Genomic DNA, 21,975 nt, shown 5'->3' with positions numbered 1-21,975 from the left:
AAATTGCTCAAATGGCCAAGTATGCAAGGTAAGGAGGAGTACTTTTCTACTTAAAACACATGGGCATGGCAAAAAAAGAAAGAAAGGGGAAGAAGAGGATTTTAGTCTCATTTTACCCAAAGGTAGCTATATATTTTTTCTGTAAAGGAGATGAATTTATTTGACCCTACCTAAATCAAGCTATATTCTATCTTTATCACCAAACTCTGAATATAATTGTACATTGTACTAATTAACATTATTTTGAATATATTAGTGGCCATGTGGTGATTTTATTGTTTAAAGTCTTAACCTGTATATTAAGGTACTTCTATAGCTCTGTTTAGAGTAGGTAATGTTTTGATAACATAAATGTTTTAAGTTTTTTGTATTAATCCAGCATAGTTCCTTCTAACTGTTGAATGATTCTGTGTACATTGCGGCAGCCTTTGGCTATGTACAATAAAACTGACTGACTGACTGACTGATTTATTGACAGTTAAAGCTGGATCACAAGTACATACACACGGAAGTTGTTTATGTATGATAAATGGTAGGGAACCGAGACGATAGTCAAGAGTTGACAGTCAAGTGTCATATGTATATCCCCCCCCCCCGCCCCAATCTAATTGGGGAAATGAGCCTATAACCAATTTGTACAAATGCAAAGCATGCATACAAAAATAGAACGCACGTTGCAGTAGCTCTGTCAGACTCTGTTGCCAGATTAGAAATGGTGTGCTTTATGGCTGACTCAGGGCCAAACTACATATTGTGCTGGGATAACCACAATTGATCAATCTTTTTTTATTAAATGCAGCTGCAGGGATTGTGGGCAGTGGTGTATATTAAGTTACTGGGATGAAGTAGTAGCATGGAGGGGTGGAGCGTTTTAGCTCCTTCTGCAGTCTAAAGCACACAAACACATCAAGCTGCTATTTGATCTGCTGAGGGAAACACAAGTGCCTGTGTCCCGTCCCCCCCATGGAGATAATAGCAGTTTGCACATATGTCAGTTTGTGACTAAGAGATCTGCATTAAGAAAACAGTATGGGGGAAAGGGGTTAAATGCCTGCAGCTTCTGTCCAATCAGATTAGCAGCCACTCCCTAATGTTGCATTTATTTAAAAAGAAGAAGTCAAGAGATCAGACCAAGATCTTCCAGAATAACACACAGTTTATCTTATAGAACTCTAAACCTCTCCCATTTTATCTAAACTCATGTGTACAAAAAGCATTTCTAGAATTAATCGGAGGCTGTTGGTTTGTATGCCCATGGAAAATTCTGGCCCAGTTGCATCATTTTTCACGTGAAAGAACAGCACAAATAGTCCATGGCTGAGGACTGTGGTCTTTCATTCCGTTGAAGGCTGGAGCGGAAAGAAAAATAACCCAGCAATGGATTTTAGTTAAGACAATGGAAGAAACATTCCAGACTACTGCCAAAAATGCTATGGGCATCTCAAACTCAAAACTGGCAGCAGCTGGGAATGTTTTCTTCCCCACTGTCCTACCTAAAGTATTGCAAATCATACATTTGAGGCGCCAGGCTTTGGGAAGGAGGTGCGAGGGCTCGGAGGTGCTGCAGGAACCCTCACACCTTCTTCTCAAAACCCAGCATCTCTGAGAGGTCCAGTGTTGTCCTTAGGTCAGGTCTGCATGTGCAGCAGAACAAGGTAATATAAAGGACCGTACTGCTTAGCCTGCAGGTAGGAGTCATCACTTTTTAATGTTATCCAGAAAAATCCTAGCTTAGCCAGCTTTGTAAATATAAGCATAAGTCCATAAAAGTTACTAGCCTGCAATTCTTCTTACTCCCACTGCAGGCTGGCAGAACAGGAACAAACACCTCTGTCCTTCTAGCAGCAGTTGACTGCATTTCTATGCTGGGCACAGAGTAGGAACAGAGTACTCTGGTCCTCCTTTGCCAGCCAGTTCTCTCAGATGCATTGAATTCCATGCACTTGCAAGAATTCCTTCTTGCTTATGGCTACCAGGCTAGTGCCGAAATATAAGGTTTAGCTCAGTCATCTGTTTGCTGTGCTGGTTTTCTATCTGAAAGCCATTTAAAAAACCCCATCATAGAAATTCATTCATTCATTTATTAAAAATTAAGTTATTTTCCCCAAGCTGCAGAGTGCAGGTAATTCCCCCACTCAATTCTGTGGCATGTGTGGACCAAGCCTTATTAACAAGAAAACATATATTGCTCCATAATCTTGCACAGTTCTTTTATGATGGGCTATATGTATGCCTCAAGGGAGCACATGCAGATTGCAGGCACTAGGTGCAATCTGGGTACCAACTGAAGTTAAAGGGGCTTAAATTAAAGGCTTGTGTTGGCAATCATAAACATAGGGTGTAAACCCTATTGAAACAGTGGGACTGACTTCTGAGTAAGCATGCATAGGAGTGTGCATGTAAATATGTTGCATTCCGTTTACATTAAATAGAATGAAATACAGTGGTACCTCGGGTTACATACACTTCAGGTTACATACGCTTCAGGTTACAGACTCAGCTAACTCAGAAATAGTGCTTCAGGTTAAGAACTTTGCTTCAGGATGAGAACAGAAATTGTGCTCCGGCGGCGCGGAAGCAGCAGGAGGCCCCATTAGCTAAAGTGGTGCTTCAGGTTGAGAACAGTTTCAGGTTAAGTACGGACCTCCGGAACGAATTAAGTACTTAACCCGAGGCACCACTGTAATACTAGCAAGTCATAGATTAAGCATGTAACTACATTCATTTTTGCTGCAATGGCCTCAGACAATTATATCCCTTTTCATTAATAACTACTTTAAAAGATACCTATATTCCTATTTTTTATATGCAGGTGATTATACACAGAAGCATTTGTATACATCAGAACAGATCCTGGTAATCATACTGATTTCATTAACGTAAATTCATTGCACATCTAATCTACTTCAGAGTACCAATGTCTTTTAAATTAATAACAGTGACACTTATAACCTAGTTTGTGGGCATCTATTAGAATAGGGTCTATAGCTCTTTACTTTATCAGGCCAGTCTCAAAAAAAAGGATGCTTTCAGAGAACGATAAAAAATAAATAAATCTAATAATACTCTTTAGTGGTGATGCAATGTGACTGATTGGGAAGGTCAAGAGAAATTGCATTTGTTGTGCCCTTATTGCTAGGTAATTTGACATGACATTCTTACTCTGAAATTGATTTTAGAAATTGAAAAATGTGATGCTTTTCATGAAATACTGCATTGATAATCTGTAATAAAAAAAAATCCAAATCCATCTGATCAAGACTAAATTAACATACCACCTATTTTATCTGGCTTTTAAAAGACGTTCTCCTTGAATGTTTCCACTGTATTTCAGGCAGTATTTATTCTTTGTTTATATATATTCTTTGTTTATATATATATATATATATATATATATATATATATGCAAAAGGTTGGGTACTACTGAAATATGTATAGCATTTAAGTGAGCTGCAGGAAAGAAGGAAACCTTCAAAAATTCACATGGCTTACAATATGAAGGCCTATGTATTCTTGCCTCAACCCTAATTGTGACCTATGAGGCAATGAAAGCAAGCCATGGCCGATAAAACCTGAACTCCAGTATCTAACTTGATTTTTAAGAAACCTGCGCAACAACAGGATAAATGTGGAAGAAGATCTGTGTGCTTTAGGGTAGCTGGTAGCTGACCCAGATAAAAGCAAGGGGTAAAAAGGTGGCATGTTATAGCATCTCAACCGTCATGGCAGCTCAGAGGATAAATGGCCTTTCACAGAGAATCTAAAGCATGGATGCCTAACAATGTGAATGGGAAGATTTAGGTGATCAATAACAGACTTGGAAAAAGGTAGACGGAAATAAAAAGGAATAGTGTTTGGCCTAGACAGATGCCTCCAACTGCTAAGATGTCTAAGCTAAGATCTGTCATGTGACCCTGAGCATTCCAGTTTCACCAGAAATGAAAGAGTGAAGGAAATGACAGTGACGACAAGTGGACGTCTAATGCAGAAAAGGGGTGGTGGTGGTTGCACACACTGAAAGGGCTCTTTCGGATGTTAATGATCCTGCCTTGTTAAAACATAGTTTGGGAAACTAGGAACAGGTGTCAGGCCAACACGAACACCAACTTCACACATGTATTTCCACACATGCAGGCTTCAACTTCCCTATACTATATACACACTTCTCCACGACAATGGCACTTCTCCAACAAGAATAAAATGCAGCCTACATGACAAAGAATTTTTCTACATGCTTGGCTGGTCTTAATATATTTTGTGGTATTTGAAAGCTCAGCTGGCATATAGGCCTGCACTGTGATGCCTGTTTGCCCAAGTACACCATCAAACCCTTTTAGAGACTTTAAAGAAAGCTAAGCCTCCCAATGCAACTAGCTGCTGTCATCTTTAATGCAAAAGGCTGCATCGTTCTGTCAGTTAATCAGAAACTAGAAGATATATAGAGATATGCAGAATAAAAATCAACATCTCAAACAATTCAAATTTTTAAATGCATCTTCAGCTACCTGAAGATAAGTCCCAATGAACGCAGTATAACTTACTTCTGCGTAAATTTGCACAGGATCGTGCTGCATGCTCTGTTTGAAGGTATGCGCATATTAATCTAAGGTTAGCACTTATGCTACACAGGGGTCAGCAACCTTTTTCAGCCGTGGGCCGGTCCACTGTCCCTCAGACCATGTGGTGGGCCGGACTATTTTTTTTTGGGGGGGGGGTGAACGAATTCCTATGCCCCACAAATAACCCAGAGATGCATTTTAAATAAAAGGACACATTCTACTCATGTAAAAACACGCTGATTCCCAGACCGACCATGGGCTGGACTGAGAAGGCGACTGGGCCGCATCCGGCCCACGGGCCTTCGGTTGCCTACCCCTGTGCTACAGACTTACCACAGTAAAGTTCTTGCCAAGCTTAGGGACGGTTACCACCATCTTTGGAGCGTGTGCTGAATTCAGATTGATCCCCTGAGCTGTAATTGTGCTTCCACCACTGAGAAAAAGAAATTGAAACAATAATCATATAAACAAATACCAATTCAAAATGCACACCAGTATTTTCATTTTCTTAAATATCAATATGTTATTTAGACTCAACAGATCAAAAATGGCCTTGTGAAAGAAATGAACACGAAATCATAAACTGCAACCCTACCTATATAGAGCAGTCCCCTTTACTCCCTACAGTGGCCTTTGATTCCCACTTCAACCACTGCGTAAGGTTGATTTGATTTCCCCCACCTTGTTCCTGATGTAGATCTTCACTGACCCCTTCTTTCCTGGCTAGGTAAGGCACTATTCTGTGGTTCACTTCAGGTGAAAAATGTTTTGGCTCTCATATATGTTTGTGTGAGTGCGAGAGAGACGCCTCATTCGGACATAATACTAAACTATAGTTAGTGTTATGAGACTGAGCTTATGCAGGGCTTAGGCTCACACACTTCCTCTTACTCTCCAGCTTGGTCATGAGATGTTCGAAAACATTCACTTTTCTTTTAGATTAACTACATCTTACTGTGTTGTGCAAACCTGGACAGGCTGTGGTTATCTCAGCTAGGGTTAGATGAAGCAAGTCAACTTCAACCTGTAGTTTATGAAGCTGACCTCTTTTCTACTAACCATAGCTCAGGTTAACCGCAGTCTAGGATTCAGATGATATGCTAAACTACAGTTTAGCTAAAACTGAAGTAGAAGCTCTGTATTTCCTCTTCATGGCATGCGAGGGGGAGTGCAAGTTCAAAAGGCTAATTCACATAGCACTAAAGCACTAGTTAGCATAATAGCCATATGCAGCCAATATGTGTGAACGGAGACTGTAACAGCATGATGGGCTTAGGGTTTCTAAATTGTCAATAAAACCCCTTTCATTTTTAGGGAAGGTAGTGGAATCCAAATTATATAAAACTGCTTGGCATATTACCTAGGAATAAAAATGCACATCCATTTGGGAGATTTGGTGAGCTGTGCCACTCTTTGCTCATTCATTCCTATGAATATATTTATTGGAAATTTCACTCACCTAAGAAAGGATTTGGCAGGATAAATTTTAGAAACAGTAGGGTTTTCTCTGTATGTAAAATGACCCGCTGAACGAACCGCTGAATCGATTTTCATTCTCACATGACACTCTGACACTTCTTTTTCTGGAGCAGTGTAGCATTCTATGGTATTATCAGACACTCTGCACAAGAAGAATCCACAGGGGAAAATATTTGCTATAATCGCTATTGGAAAATACATGCTGCATATTTTCTAAAACTAGCCAAGTCCCACTTAAGAGTAAGTTCATTGAAATTAATGGGCCTAAGTTAGTCATTAAATTACATAACATTGGCTACAACCCCCTAACTTGATATCCTAGTTCTGAAATTAAGCCACCACTTCCCAGTTTGGATGACACTGTGGCTTAAACTCTGAAACTTTTTGGAGTTTGGCACATCCATTACACAATGCCAGTTCCCAAACAGAAATCAAAATGAAGAAGCAAACAGAAGGAAAGGGGAAGAAAGTGGAACAGGAAGGCTAAAACACATTAGCACACTTAGTATGAACTGCATTTCTCTGTGTGTAAATATAGTTCCAACATTCCATCAGACTCTACCATCATACTCTAGCTCATGGGTAGGCAAATTAAGGCCTGGGGGCCGGATCTGGCCCAACCACCTTCTAAATCCGGCCCACAGACGGTCTGTGAATCAGCGTGTTTTACATGAGTACAATGTGCCCTTTTATTTGAAATGCATCTCTGGGTTACTTGTGGGGCCTGCCTGGTGTTTTTGAACGAGTAGAATGTGTGCTTTTATTTAAAATGCATCTCTGGGTTATTTGTGGGGCATAGGAAATCGTTCATTCCCCCCCCCCCAAAAAAATATAGTCTGGCCCACCACAAGGTCTGAGGGACAGTGGACTGGGCCACGGCTGGAAAAGGTTGCTGACCCCTGCTCTAGCCCGACTTAAAAATGGAACTGTGGGAAGGTGGTACCCAGAGCATCTTCAGGAAACAAAGTAAGCAGGCTGCAATTTGGGACACAACTACGAGGAGGCAAAACTCGTCCCTCACCCCTGACACTAGGTTCACCAAGCACAGGTAGCCCCCTCCCGCATATTCCTATGTGCACCTTCCACACAAATGCATGGCTGTTTTTCCACTCCTGCTGGAAAATAATGTCAGGTGCCATAGGCATCTAGCCAGCCACTGTGAGAACAGAATGCAAAACTAGGTGGGCTTGATGCAGCAAGAAGAAGAAGAAGAAGAAGAAGAGTTTGGATTTGATATCCCGCCTTTCACTCCCCTTCAGGAGTCTCAAAGCGGCTAACAATCTCCTTTCCCTTCCTCCCCCACAACAAACACTCTGTAAGGTGAGTGGGGCTGAGAGACTTCAAAGAAGTGTGACTGGCCCAAGGTCACCCAGCAGCTGCATGTGGAGGAGCGGAGACGCGAACCCGGTTCCCCAGATTAGGAGACTACCGCTCTTAACCACTACACCACAAATGCACTTGGGAGAGAACACTAGAGTGAGGGAAAGATGTTTCTACCACCATAGATAGTGTGTGAGGCTAGACATCCATCAGCCAAAAAGTAAGAAAAACAAGGAGAGATAAACAGAAATGCAATGTTTTGGGGTCTCTGCAATACACAGACCTCTCTTACACACTGCAGGCTCACAGATTGTCTATATTCACTAGTTAACTTCCTGTTGAGAAAATAATAATGCACTGTTTTCTTCTTGGATATACAAACAATATGTGATTAAGTAATTCAGTAAATAAAGTTTGAGATTTCTGATTCTTTCTATCTTAATGCTTCCGAGTTCTGATACCGGTTTATATTGCTGCTTTTGATTTATATGTTTTATGTTTTTTCATGTACCACCCTGGTCACTTTGGGTTGAAGGGCGGAAAATAAATCTAATGGAACAGCACTAATAAAATAACAACAGCCTGTACATTAACAACACTGAAAACATTGTTTCAGGTTATACCTTGTCAATCTGCATTGTTTACTACCAACATAAATCTCTCGAGAGTTCCCGCTGCTTAGGTATTCCCCAGTTAAAGTCAACAGCGTTCCACCAAATCTTGGACCATAGGTGGGTGAGATGCTTCTTATTATGGGATCCTGTCAAGTAAAAAGAATGCAGCTTGTTAATTAAAAAAAAAAAAAAGCAAAATTAAGAATCATGTTAAAAGAAAACATGTATAATGAGGTCATCATACTTAATAATAAGAAGTAACTTTTTTAACGGTTAACACATGGATGGGGAACCAGAGGTCCAGGGGCCAAATGTCCCTCCAAGACTGGACCTCGAGACCCTCTCTAGGCCATACCCTACATCAGCAGCCCCCCCTCACCAATCCTGCTCTGCACCGTACTCTAGTGCTTTTGTCTAGCTGGACTGTAAACTGTGTTAGAGCTTTTTTCTTACCAGGAGGCAGGTTAGCAACATGAGTGTTAGGAGTGTCTGCATAGAAATCTCTTGTCTTCTTCATGGCCTTGCTAAGCAAAGGTACGCATCACATCCATGCCCCCTGGAAGGTTTCTCACAAGAGAATGCAGTCCTCAAGCTGAAAAATGTTTCTCGCCCTTGCTTTTAACACTTACCACGTAAGAGAAGGTATTGAAAGTGGCATTAGCTTGTCCATTTGAAACGACGCTTGATACATTAAAACGTGCATTCGTTACATCGCCAAGTGTGCATTCCAACCTTCAACAACAAAGCAAAGACATTCTTTCTAATTATGTTATAAATATAAAAGAATCACCCAAACTTATAATAATAATCTTTGTTTTTTAAAGTTGTTATAGCTTTCCCTGATGCATAATTTTAATTTATTATTTTATTAAACCAGTAATTATAGATAGCCCTGAAGCTGTAGATATTTTGCCAATAATTTGTGATGCACCTCTGACTTGGAGGGGGAGAGAGATGAGAACACATTCCAGTTTCTACGTAAACTCGCTTTTTAATATATATTTTGTTCCAACCAGTGGGTGAAAGATCAACAAAACTTGTCTCTTACAAGAGCTCTGCCCTAACAGATATTACTGTGGTAAGAAAAACTTCCTTGGGTGTTCCCAAGAGTATCACAAAAAGTACATGTTAGGACAGCTTTATCAGAGATTTATCTAAAGGAATGATATGATGAGGCTTGTATGAGCCACTCAAAGAAAACGAGTCCTTTAATGACATCATCCTTACAGCTATGCCAGAACACAACCCCCAAAGGTAAAATGTTAAAGATGTAAATTCAGAAGTAGCTGTTAATAGTCATCTTCTGTGATCCTAAAGTACTAATTGGAACCAACTGTAAGAATTGACAGGAACCAAACAGAACTAGTTTGGGACCTGAACTATATATTTGTGCTGGGTTTCTTCCAATGGTACCACAGTAATGTTTTTAACTGCCAGCTTTAACTGTCTATGCTGTAGCAGCGACATCTATTCCCAAGAGGAGATGCATGGGTTCTGCTGTTGAGGACTCTGTAGTTCAAGGTGGTCCAACTCGCAGACCTTTTTTTGGAAGTGCTCAGAAGTCACCCAGAAGAAAAGCAGCTGTGAGTCTTTCCAAACAACTAACAAGTCTTTCCAAACAACCAAATGCCCCCTTGGAGAGCCAGGGTATGGAGCAACTCTCACTGCTATGCAGGGGTAAAGGTAAAAGTAAAGTGACCCCTGACGATTAGGTCCAGTCGTGGCCGACTCTGGGGTTGCAGCACTCATCTCGCTTTATTAGCCGAGGGAGCCAGTGTACAGCTTCCGGGTCATGTGGCCAGCATGACTAAGCCGCTTCTGGCGAACCAGAGCAGCGCACGGAAACGCCGTTTACCTTCCCGCTGGAGTGGTACCTATTTATCTGCTTGCACTTTGACGTGCTTTCGAACTGCTAGGTTGACAGGAGCAGGGACCGAGCAACGGGAGCTCACCCAGTCGCGGGGATTCGAACCTCCAACCTTCTGATCGGCAAGTCCTAGGCTCTGTGGTTTAACCCACAGCGCCACCCGCGTCCCTCTAGTACCCCTACTATGCAGGGGTACTAGAGACCAAATTGCTAAGGTCTATGGAGCATGACATTTCTCCTCTTTATGGCCCAGCACTGTACTACAACCAGAGTTTCTTGGTGGTTTTCATCCTCAAAGGACGGCTTGTGTAAGCAGAAGTGAGAGATGTGAGCTGCAGATCAAGGTTTGTGGCAGCCAGCGCCCATCCTCCACTGAGACAGCCTTTGGTCTGAGAGGTTGGACTGCCATGCTGTAGACACGGTCAACATTTCTTACCTCCACATTCTAGATTTATTGGTGATTCCACCCATATTGGTACACCAGATTAATGAATGAGACTGGTGCAGAGCCAGTCCACAAGGCTAGCTAATTGGCTAGGAATCTACACTTGGCAGGGTATGTTAGTAACAGACCTTTAAATCTTTTTTGCATCCCCACTGAGATAAAAAAGGGGCACTCATATGAAAAGGCAGTTCATGCTATACAGAACTAGGTTAACAGACAACAAACACATGCAAATAATAATAAATAAAATAAAGTGCTACTGAGAACTATTGACAGAGTAAGAGCTATGAGCTGGTGGTTGGACCATCTTCCAGTGACACGGTTTGCCACCCACCAACATTTACTACTGAATATCACTCTCACTTCAGTGACAGACGGCCAAAGAATGCATGGCACAAGTTATTTGGTGGTGTCTTCCACCGCCCATGTGCCTCGTGATACTTGCTTATAAAGACAGCGTTGATCTCTTACTTGTTTTTGTCGCTAGCTTTGACATCCAGAATGCACTGCTGTCCCCCAATAAGAACCGACATTTTTTTAAGATTGAACTTGTTGTTTTTGCTGAACCCGAAGTCCCACCCACACAGGGTCAGTCTTGTTACACCATCAAAAGCTGCACTGTTTGGAAGAATCTGAAAAGGGGGAAAAAAATAGTAACACACTTAGGATTTCTGATGGGCTTTGAAGGTGTTTTTCAAAGGGGAAAATAATGGGAGAAAATAATTTCTTCTGCTGGAGAGTACCCTACCCTTTATCTTAATTGTTCCTCACCTTTCATTCATCACAGTATGAGCATTCTCAGACACTAGCAATAAATAACCCAGCTCTGAATTATTATGTTTAGGGGCACTGAACAAGCTCTGCATTGTAATGGTCTTTTTAATACCCCTTTAGCTTGTCTTTTATGTCTTTCTTGTGGTATGTAGAAGAATACAATGCACTTATTTTATTAGAAGTAAGATAGTGAATAAAAGAATATCAGTAACTTATTTCACCAACGTGATGAAAAGTCAAGAATTCATGGAGATGATAGCTTCAAAGACATCTAAATCAAACATTGCCTTGGGAGCCACAGAATTAGCAGGGCTTCTACAATGTTTTGGCTGAATTGATATCATTTGGTTACTTCTACATTTTCAAGTTAAAAATAAACCACCTTGCAGCAATGTAGTGACAATCCAAAAAGGAAGTGCTCTTCCCCCTCCCACAACCTTCGATATATTGTAAATTGTGTTGTAAATATAACAATGGTGGGAAAAATATATGAATACTATGGAAGTTGTTCAAATTTCAGCAAGGCACTGTCAATAAAATCTGACAATGCTTTTAAGGCATATATAGACTTCTAACAATAGCATCTGAGTTTGCAAACATTCAAGCCCCCGGGCTAGAGAACAAAAGAATTAACTTATGCTTGTGATGGAACTACTAAAGTGACTTTGGCTTAATATTTTATAGTGAGAGTTATTTTATTCCTAAGAAGCAGCACAATTGTGTCTTTCATCATGAATTCTGCCTCTTCATGTTGCATCTGAAAAGGACATTTCTAGTAAAATACTCAGGTTACTGTATCCTTTGAACATCCAAAAGGAACTGGCACATTTCATTTAAACTTTATTGACTTGGCTGAATGCTAGAAGGATTTAGGAAATAAAATGCCAAGGGCGAAGTAGGTATTGTGAACATGCGGCACAAATTAAACCATATAAATAGTGAAACAATTGATCCTAGGGAAAATGAGACAATGAATTAAATCCAGACCCTACTAAAGTCCATTTGGAATCTACTCCAGAGTCATCTTTATGTATATGCCGTATTTCCTCAATGTCTTATATTACTCTCCCTTGTGTAAACAAGACTCTAGAGTTTGTTGGTCTGCAAAATCTTCTATCAATGACAATTAGGAAGGGCCCTCTCAGTAGTGGCACCCACCCTGTGGAATGCCCTCCCATCAGATGTCAAGGAAATAAACTATATGACTTTTAGAAGACATCTGAAGGCAGCCCTGTTTAGGGAAGTTTTTAATGTTTGATGTTTTATTCTGTTCTTAATCTGTTGGGAGCCACCCAGAGTAGCTGGGGAAACCCAGCCAGATGGGCGGGGTATAAATTTTAAATTATTGTTGTTATTGTTATTATTTAGCCATGCTAATGAGCAGGACATCCTGGATTTACAGAAGCCACCCCAGCTTCGGATGCCAATCCTAGATGTCCCTTTTTGGCTCCCTCTGCTTCCTCCTCCGCAGGCACTGCCTCTGCCGCATTCTCCCAGGAACCAAAAGAACACAAAACCCAAAGATGTGTGTGTGTTTTTGTGCCATGCTCTCCTATTCCTCTGGTGCTGCTTCTGGACGTAGGTGCGTGTGCGGCGCATGTGTGTGTGGTGATGAACAGCAATGAGTAAGGGCAGCCAGTGGTAAGATGAGGGGGAAGGCGGTATGTAAGGGTGGCTGGTGGCAGGATGGTGAAGGGGTGGGGGTGGGGAGAGGCAGCGACCGCAGTGTATAAAGGCAGCCGGTGGGGTGATGTTGTGGGAGGTCATGTCCCAATCTTCCCTCCCAGGAGGTTGGAGGGTATGTACTTAATATTAAGTACTGTTGCTAAATAATTACAAGTCAGGCTTTTTTTTTCCCAGCCAGAGCTCACCGGAACTCAGTTCCAGCACCTACTCAGGTGGGCGCCATTGCCATCATGCCATGAAAGGAGGCGTTCATGGTGATTTCCAGCACCTCTTTTTCTAGAAAAATAGCACCGAGAGACATTTTGAGAGATTTTCCCAAGCCAAACAAGTACAGCTGCTCATAGAGGTGCAAGTATAGCTGCCATATGAACATTTATAGGGAAGCCCAAGTTTAATTTCAATAGAATTACATTTCATTTGTGCCTTCCATAGTTGTACATTTCTATTTTACATGAAACAGGGAAGTTCAGATATTTTGTGGGCTTTTTTCTTTCTTGCTTATTTAGAGAGAAACCGTTTTGACTGCGAATGCTGCCACACCTAGGAATGTGATCACTGTGACCTAAAATTCTGAGAAAGTGTGTGGCCTATTTAAAGCAAAGGATACAAACTAGGAGTCCTACTCTTGCATTTAAAAAACACTAACAAAATTGCTCTTGATGGGATAGATTACCATCTTTTTTTTTTTTAACCAACTAAAGGCTTGGTCCCAGGGCGATATTTACAATGGTAGCAGCAGTTTTTATGTCCATGCAGGCATGTTTCAGTGTATTTTATTTTGATCACAATTGCCTTAGACCACTGCACTAAGACCAAAACAACCCATAGCTGTTGTTGGGGCCAGTTCCACGTGACTAGGCAAAACACCACAAAATGACGGAAATTTTTCTTATCATAGTAAAGGCAAAATGAGGACATTACCATCAACTCAGGCCTTTGCAATTACCACTCTGTGTTTAACTTAAGGACCAGAGTATCACTTAGCATATTTTAACTACACTGTTCCTTTAAAACTCTCATATATATGGATGGATTTACGGATTCTATTGCAAATGCCACACAAAGCAGGTTATCTTTGATTTGATAGTACCAGCATAAAGCCTCAAACACACGGTTCTTCCCTAGATTTAATGTGCATGGGTGTAAAGCAATAGGCCAAAGATGAATAATCTATTTTTTTATTTTTAGTAGTAATGCCAACCGTCATGGTCTACCAAAGCGTGAAATCTCCCTTAGCAGCTAGCGACCATAAAGATTTAGGTTCTCAGCTGCATTATTTTTCTTCCTTTTAGAAATAAGTTCCACAAACTCACATATGCTGTGGCACAAGCTATTAGGATATTTCATCATTTATCACTGCCAGAGAATAATATTTATTGCATTTTTTTAAAAAAATAATATATTCAGCACATGAACTTGAGCTTTATATCAATCCAATTGCACTCTGAGAATTTCTCATCATTCACTAACTTTATGCAAAATTTCTCCTGAGTAAGCACAGTGGACTTGATTTAAAGAATTGCTATACAGTATTCATGAAACTTTCCCCCCCAATGGCTTCCTTACTCAACAGATACCTTTAAAAACATTTCCTGCATGTAAAAATAACATGACTTTACCAAGCATGCCTGCATTTTGTCATAAAAACCCAAATTACACATGACGGCTTTGAACAATTTCATACTATGATAGCATGACATCTCAGTCACACGAAGTCCTCTTACCCTTGCCCTGGCAGAGGTAAGGGGCCTTAATGTAGTTTTAAATGTGATTTACATTCACTCTAAGGCCGTTTTACACTACGTGAAGTGCATAAAAGGCCTAATGTAACTATGAATCAGACTTCATAATTTAAAAATTATTTAGGGCCTGCTTTCCACCCCATTTAAGCCATGTGCACTTGCTTAAAGTGATTGTAAAAGCTTCCCCCTTTCAGAGAAGACAGATTTCCCTTCATGTTGTGCATCTATACATAACTGTAGGGTGCAAGGATTGTTCATTGGTCCTTCCTGAATTCACAGCTGAGTTCTAATCCATTACAAAAGATGCATTTACCATTATCCTGCTATGTCTTGTCACCATAGGCTTTTTCTCTTTTGCTTCAACACAGATTACAACAGTTCGATAAGGTACAAATTTGACACAGATTCGTTTTCTGTGTTGGGCTTGACTTGGATGCTATTTTAAGCACTTTTAAAAGCAAAACAGAAGTATGTTTGGTAGTTCAAAGGCTCTACTATTTATGCATTTATCCATCTAAAAACACCGATAACAGTGAGCAGCAGAGACAAATATATCGAGTGAACGGTTGGTGTGTTTACGTGTGGGATTACAAGTGGCATGGCCGCTCTGTAAAACTAGACCTTCATAATTATGTCACACTTAATGCAAAATGATTTGGTTAAATGCAGAGGCAGCCTGTACAAATCTTGCAATGACCATAGCTAACTGAAAACAGCAATGGGCTACTAAGCTCTTTTCTCATTTGTGTAATTTAACTCTTGCTCACACTTTTTGCATTCATGAATATTTTTTAACGGGAAGCAGCTTCTAGAGAGGTTCCCTTTCCTAAGGGCCAATCTGCAGGCTGTCTCTTTACTTAATGGGCAACAATACACAACCCAAATGTGTCAACAGAATTGACAGCTCCGTTATAGGGCTTCCATTGAGAACAGGGCTCCGCTGAGCCAGCCTCAGTACTGAGGTTCAAAAAAGTTGAACAAAATTTTATTAAAGATCTTCTTGGTTCACAAAAAATGTGCATTGTCTCTCTCCGTCCGCCCCCTCCAAATCATAAAGTCTTTTTTACGTTTGATGTGAGACATTATACAGAGTAAGGTGGGGGAAGAAGAATGAGGGGAAGGAGAAGGGGAAGAGAGGACTGTAGTGGTAATATTTAGTATGTTTGTGTGGTTTTATGCCAGTGTCACTTGAGTAGATTCTCTATTAATTTATTGTTTGTGTGTGTTTGTGTGTGTGTGTGTACACATACATACACAAACACACATATATGTATAAATACACATATACACACATACATATATATTTCTTGGTGGTGAGAGAGGTTGGGGAGGCAGGGTGTGGTTGGTTATCTTTAGTTGGCTGCAGTGAGGTTTGTTTGTGGGGTGGGGTGATTGTTGGGTCAGGTCAGCCATATTGGTCCATGCTTACTCGTGACAGGTCTCTTCAGTGTTTCTGGCTGCTGAGAGTAGGTGGATTATGAGCTCTTTATAGTGTGCATGAGCATTATTATCTTGGAAGATGTTTAGTAGGGCTAATTCTAGGGTGACTTCTAATAGCTGTTTAGTTATTTTGCTCGTTTGCTGTAGGACTGCTATCCAGAAGTTGGATTTGGGGGCATTCCCACCACAAGTGGAGATACGTGCCTGTGGAGGTGCAGCCTCTCCAACATTTTGGTGAGGTTCCTGGGCATATCAGTGCCAGTTTCCATGGTGTCAGATATTTTTTAAAAAAATTTAAACGGAAAAGAAAGCCAGTCTCTATTAATTACTCTTGTTACCAAGAATGAGGAAGTCACTTCATTATGAGAAATCTAAAGTGAGAAAGATTCACCAACTTTCAAGTCCTAAATTGGTATGCAAAAAAACTCTGGGAGTCATTCAGCATGTTCACACCTGACTTATTCCCATATTGATGCCGAAAGCCATAATTAGTTCGCATAAATGAAAACTCTAACATGGTAAGTTGTCCCAGGGCAAAGTATGGAAAAGGCACCTGTCAGGCTTTACCAATTTTACTGGGATTTTTGTCCAGGCAAAACTTGACAAAGGCCTTCTCTCAATTTCTGTATTTTACCCTAATGGGCAAATAAAAGTTTGGAGGGTAGAGATTCCATTTAGAAACATGGTGGAAGGGCGGCAAAAGAGGATTAACCCTCTCCTCAATGCTGTAGCCCCAAATGTAATTTGAGAGAGACTGAAAATGCTTTTTCCTTCAGGCAGGGAAAAGCCCCACTGAAGAGATTTTCTGTTGGTGTGCCATAGTGTAAGAACATCTTATTCAAATAATTGGAGGGCATGTTTTAACTTGTGAAAAGGAAATCACAGAAGTGATACTTCATGTATCCCACTGCAGTAGTTTTTTTTTTTTTCTAGATCCTTCCAACCCACTCCCTGCTTGGGGTTGAACTGGCAAATCGCTGCTTCTTATCTGGAAAGCTTTTCTCCAAAAAGGTTCCAAGAGTTTGCCCAGAATTGTATACACTTATCATTACACCAGTCTACATTACACAGGGATTAATGAAAGAAAAAGATAGCTTTACCTGAGAAATTTTGGGCGCACATGTTTCCTGCGTCCAGCTTCCTACAGTGCACTCAGATGACCGCACGCACTGGTCGCCACACCAGCCACAATTCATGAAGGAAGGCAATCGAAGGCATTGGCTACAGGTATTGACGTGAGAGCACCCTGGTCCAATGAGTGGGATCTTTGTTATCTAGTGACAGGAAAGTTACATGAAAATCACCCCAAAACTGTATAGGTTAGTAGACCATGTATACACAGCTGAGGAGCCAGAAACACTTTTAAGTTACCCTGCCAATGATATGGCTGTTAACTTTTACAATATAGGCAGGCTCATATTCTTCAATAAACACTGAAAGCACAACCCATCAGAAGACTGATGGATCACAGAAAGGGAAGGGATTCTCTTGCTGCACACTACCTGTAGGGCTGCTGATCCATGCTAGGTATATCAGTAAATCTAAACCACAACACATGAGAAGTATCCCTGTGTGTTCATGCACCCCTCCAAAAAATCCCTTGCTAAGTCTTTTTACTCACTTCTTTTTCACCTCTAGATCATGCAAGAAGCAGAAGGCATACTTGAAAGCAGCATTGAGTTGCTGTCTTAAAATAGGGGATTAAAAATGTGTTGAGTTCATTGCTTGAACAGACTGGGGTTGTTGTGGCTGTTATTTTTCAAGAACCTGAATCCATACCTTCAAGCACAGCTTTGGGTAATGTATGCTTGATTGTAAAGGCCACCTCCTAAGTCTAGTTTTAAATGGCTAATGGTGGCTAATTTGCCTCTCCTGTAAGGCAGGAATAATGGTACCTTCCTAGTCAGTGTCAATTAATTGGTGCCTGTAGAATTCCTAAAAGGATGGGGCGAACAACTATCAAGAATGATGAATTACACTAACATTTCTTCGCTTTAAACTCTCTTTCCAATAATAGAATATGTTTAATACCATTTAAGCTCAAAACATTATCAACAAAGGTCATTCGAAACACCATTCTTTTACTTAAGTCATTGTGTATTTTTCTTCTCAACAGCTTGCACTAAAGAAAAAGGAAAGGTGTCAGCCCTACATTTACATTACTTTTCTTTTACTGGTTTTCATCACAGGTCTTCTGCTCAAACAGTTCTCTATATTCATTTACTTGATTTCTTAGTGCAAAAATAAAAATAAAAAATCAAAGAAGCAAATAATGCATACAAGATTATGGAAAGGCTGCAAGGCAAACTCATTAAAACCTCAAAGAGCGCATAAAAGTTTAACCAATATGGGCTTTTGCACAGAGTGACTCTTAAATTGGTTTTTGCCTTTCCACATTTGTATTCAAATGTAAGAATATCTTTATACTGGGCCTCTTCTATTCTTTATATTCCAGAATACAATGGCAGTACAGTGGTACCTCGGGTTAAGTACTTAATTTGTTCCGGAGGTCCGTATTTAACCTGAAACTGTTCTTAACCTGAAGCACCACTTTAGCTAATGGGGCCTCCTGCTGCTGCCGCACCGCCGGAGCACAATTTCTGTTCTCATCCTGAAGCAAAGTTCTTAACCTGAAGCACTATTTCTGGGTTAGCGGAGTCTGTAACCTGAAGCGTATATAACCCGAGGTACCACTGTATAACCTGTGGAAATGCCCTTAAACCTGGACATAGTTAGTTGGGATTCAGATCCCAGCTGAGCCACATAAAATGTGCTGGGTAAAATGGCTGCGGTTGAGACTGTACCTAGTCACACAATGGTAAGGCAGCACCCCCTGCTTTGTGCAGCATGTTTCCTCACAGCTGAAAAAACAATAACACAGAGAGCGCTTTCCTCCCCATGCATATCTATGGAGTGATGTCTCCATTGACTTGCATGGGGTGGGAGAAGCTGCATCCCTGAAAAATGGTTAGTGAGGGGGCTAAACCACTCCTGGCCAAGAACCCTTATAGGGCAGCCTTTCTCAACCTGTGGGTCCCCAGATGTTGTTGAACTACAACTCCCATCACCCCTAGCTAGCAAGGCCAGAGCTCAGGGATGATGGGAGTTGTAGTCCAACATCTGGGACCCACAGGTTGAGAACCACTGCCTTAGGGCAACAGGCTCTTTGTCAGTGAGTGGGCATTTCCTCCCAGAAGCTGATTTGGAGGGTACAGCTTTCTCAACCCGCCCATGCAATTACATGGTCAGATTCGACTGGACTTAACTGTCCAGGGGTCCTTTACCTTTACCATGGAACACAAGGGGGCAAAGTTGCAACCTCCTCCAAATGGGTAGTGGGGAGAGGCTGCAAGATCCTGGCAAGCTCCTTGTTGTGACTTTGTAGGTTCTGCTTTGGCTTTGGGGTGCATTATTTGGGGTACCAGCTTATACAACTGATGGACTGTATAATGATAATAGGAGGAATCCTTATACAGTGGTACCTCAGGTTACAAACGCTTCGGGTTACAAATTCTGCTAACCTGGAAATAGTACCTCGGGTTGAGAACTTTGCCCCAGGATGAGAACGGAAATCGCGCAGCGGCGGCGGCAGGAGGCCCCATTAGTGAAAGCGCGCCTCAGGTTAAGAATGGTTTTGGGTTAAGAGCAGACCTCTGGAACGAATTAAGTTCGTAACCCGAAGTACCACTGTATAAAGGTATCCCTATAACCAAAAGATTATGAAATATTTACCCTATTCCCGGTGACCACCAGAATATAACCATCATCGCCTGGCAAATTCTTAATTAGAGAAACAGGATGGTGATCCAGTTGGAAATTTACATATGGTTCATAGTGTTCTGAACGAGAAATCACTATCTGAAAAAGAAAAATTTAGAAAGCAAACAATTTATATTCATATTATGCAGTAATCTTGATCTACAATTATAATTACATTTTTTGGGGGCGGGGATACAAATACCAATCCATTATAAATGCACTAAGAACCAATGAGAAAACAGCTTAAAATCAACAATGTTTTGAAAACAATAGAGGTCAACATTTCTGGAAAAAAAAATATTATTAAAGTTGTATCACTTTTGGGAAACAAAAGACTTTAGACTGACAGCAATGAATTCTAAAAGTAACCCTAGACACTGAATTTTGGACCAGTTGGAAGTTTCTGAGTTGTCTTCAAGGGCAGCCCCATATAAAATGCACTGCAACAATCCAATCTGGAAGTTACTAGAGCATGGAGTACCATTTCCAAATCATCTCTGTCCGAAAGGGGCAGCAGTTGGTGAATCAGCTGGAGCGGGAAATAGCCACTCCCAGACACAGAGGCCACCTGTCCTTTAAGTGACAATGTTGGATCAGGGAGTACCCCCAACCTACGAACCTGCTCCTTCCAGGGGAATACAACCCCATCCAGAACAGTGTGTTCCCACCTTCTGGGCCAAGGAACTTGAAACACGTAACACCTGTCCTTTCAGGATGCAATTTCAGGTTGTTTGCCCACATCCAAACACTTGTCTAGCACCTCAAGTCACCTCTCCTGATTCAGATGGATAAGAGAAATAGATCTGGGTGTCATCCACATATGGGTGACACTTCACTCCAAAACTTCTGATGACAGCTCCCAGCAGTTTCCTATAGATGTTAAATAGCATTGGGGACAAGATGGAACAGTTTGCCACCCCTTAAAATGCACAGAAATACTGTTTTAACTTTGTGTTGCTTAGTGTGTATGAGGCTAACCAAAACTGGCATGTCTTATTTTTAGATAAAGGTTAATAGCTATTACAGGGTGCAATAGTGTTCTGTTAAAAGTCAACTGTGGCAGAGCTGAATTCCTCAAGTAAAAATTTCTATGAAATCCCAGTTAACATCTTTGAATTACTTTGAAATAAACTTTTAAAAGACCAGTGCCATAGCTATTCTCAGAGGGGTAGAATCCAATGGCTTAAAAAAAAAAAAAAAAAAGCTTCCTTGCCACATTTATGGGCAACTCTAACTACAATTTTGTGGTCATTGTCTGGCGGTGCGGAAGAAGCAAAAACTCAGTGGAGATGTGTAGTTTAAGCGGCATGCAACTTTGACCCAGTGTTTCAGACATGGTTTGGTTTTACAACCAGGAGAAAGTGTGAAACACACACACACACACACACACACACACACACGAATAAACTGCAAAGCTGCGTGAAAAAACAGATTAATGTTGGTATTAGGGAGAGGTAAATCCACAGCTGCAAATACCTTTATAATGGATCATTAGCTGTGTTTTCTCTTGAATGCCCACTGCTACGAAATGCCAAGAATGCTTCCTCTTATTGCCAAATGTTATTTCTTGACTGAGCATGCGTTAACCCTCGAATTGCTTCTAAGATGCATCTTCAAAACAATGCCAGAACCATTTGGTCCTGTTTCCATGGTTCTAGAGAGCTGCCCAGTACTTCAGCAAGGATCCATTATCACTGAAACTGAACACCACAGCAAGTAAACAAGCTTTGTTCTGGCAATCCAGGCTGAAGACATTCCTTACTACTAGTAAAAGTTGCAAGTGCTATAAACTCATTATTACCTTCGCTATGTTGAGGCCATTGCCACAACCTCTGAAATGCATTTTAGGGAAGCTGTTATAAGGGCTCATCCCTAAGGGCCTATGTCACATTTTCTAGGCACAGATCTGGGATTTCCAGGTCAATGTCTGAATGGTGGGGTTTGTTTTTTTGTCCTAGCATTTTCCCTGGGAAAACCTGCATTTTACTACTGGATCGGAGAAAACGGCACCAAGTTGTATTTAATAATTTTCTTCTGAAGACCAATTGGGTCAAAACATGTCATATTAGGCTTTGACCTGAACGGAGGTCAATTTGTTACTGTACCTTCTCTACAATCCTCTATTTTGACTACATCTTCATATTTTCATGTTGGATTAAAGTTTTGCTTCATTTCCCTATAATAATTAGAAGCATTTCACATTTTTTATTCTCACCAATGGGTTTAGTTTGGTTGGTTACGTGCAGCATATTTTCTTTATTAATTATTATATTTATATGCCACTTTTCCT

At 40.9% G+C, this 21,975-nt stretch overlaps 1 protein-coding gene across 2 annotated transcripts in view; it reads right to left on the bottom strand.

Annotated features, from left to right (window-relative positions):
- Positions 1–21,975, bottom strand: part of MET (MET proto-oncogene, receptor tyrosine kinase) — a 96,586-nt gene that overhangs the window by 26,611 nt on the left and 48,000 nt on the right. For both annotated transcript variants that reach the window (XM_081023458.1, XM_081023457.1), the window contains exons 4-10: positions 19,659–19,784; positions 17,027–17,200; positions 10,756–10,916; positions 8,602–8,704; positions 7,982–8,118; positions 6,019–6,180; positions 4,893–4,992 (exon numbers count right to left, since the gene is read on the bottom strand). In XM_081023458.1, coding sequence (XP_080879584.1) covers positions 4,893–4,992; positions 6,019–6,180; positions 7,982–8,118; positions 8,602–8,704; positions 10,756–10,916; positions 17,027–17,200; positions 19,659–19,784 — 963 coding nt within the window. The remainder of the gene's footprint in view (positions 1–4,892; positions 4,993–6,018; positions 6,181–7,981; positions 8,119–8,601; positions 8,705–10,755; positions 10,917–17,026; positions 17,201–19,658; positions 19,785–21,975) is intronic.

The sequence above is a fragment of the Podarcis pityusensis genome, assembly GCF_964106645.2.
Source record: "Podarcis pityusensis genome assembly, chromosome: 10".
In the NCBI taxonomy this organism is placed as follows: Eukaryota; Metazoa; Chordata; class Lepidosauria; order Squamata; family Lacertidae; genus Podarcis; species Podarcis pityusensis.
This window is presented reverse-complemented; position numbering and strand designations above follow the sequence as displayed.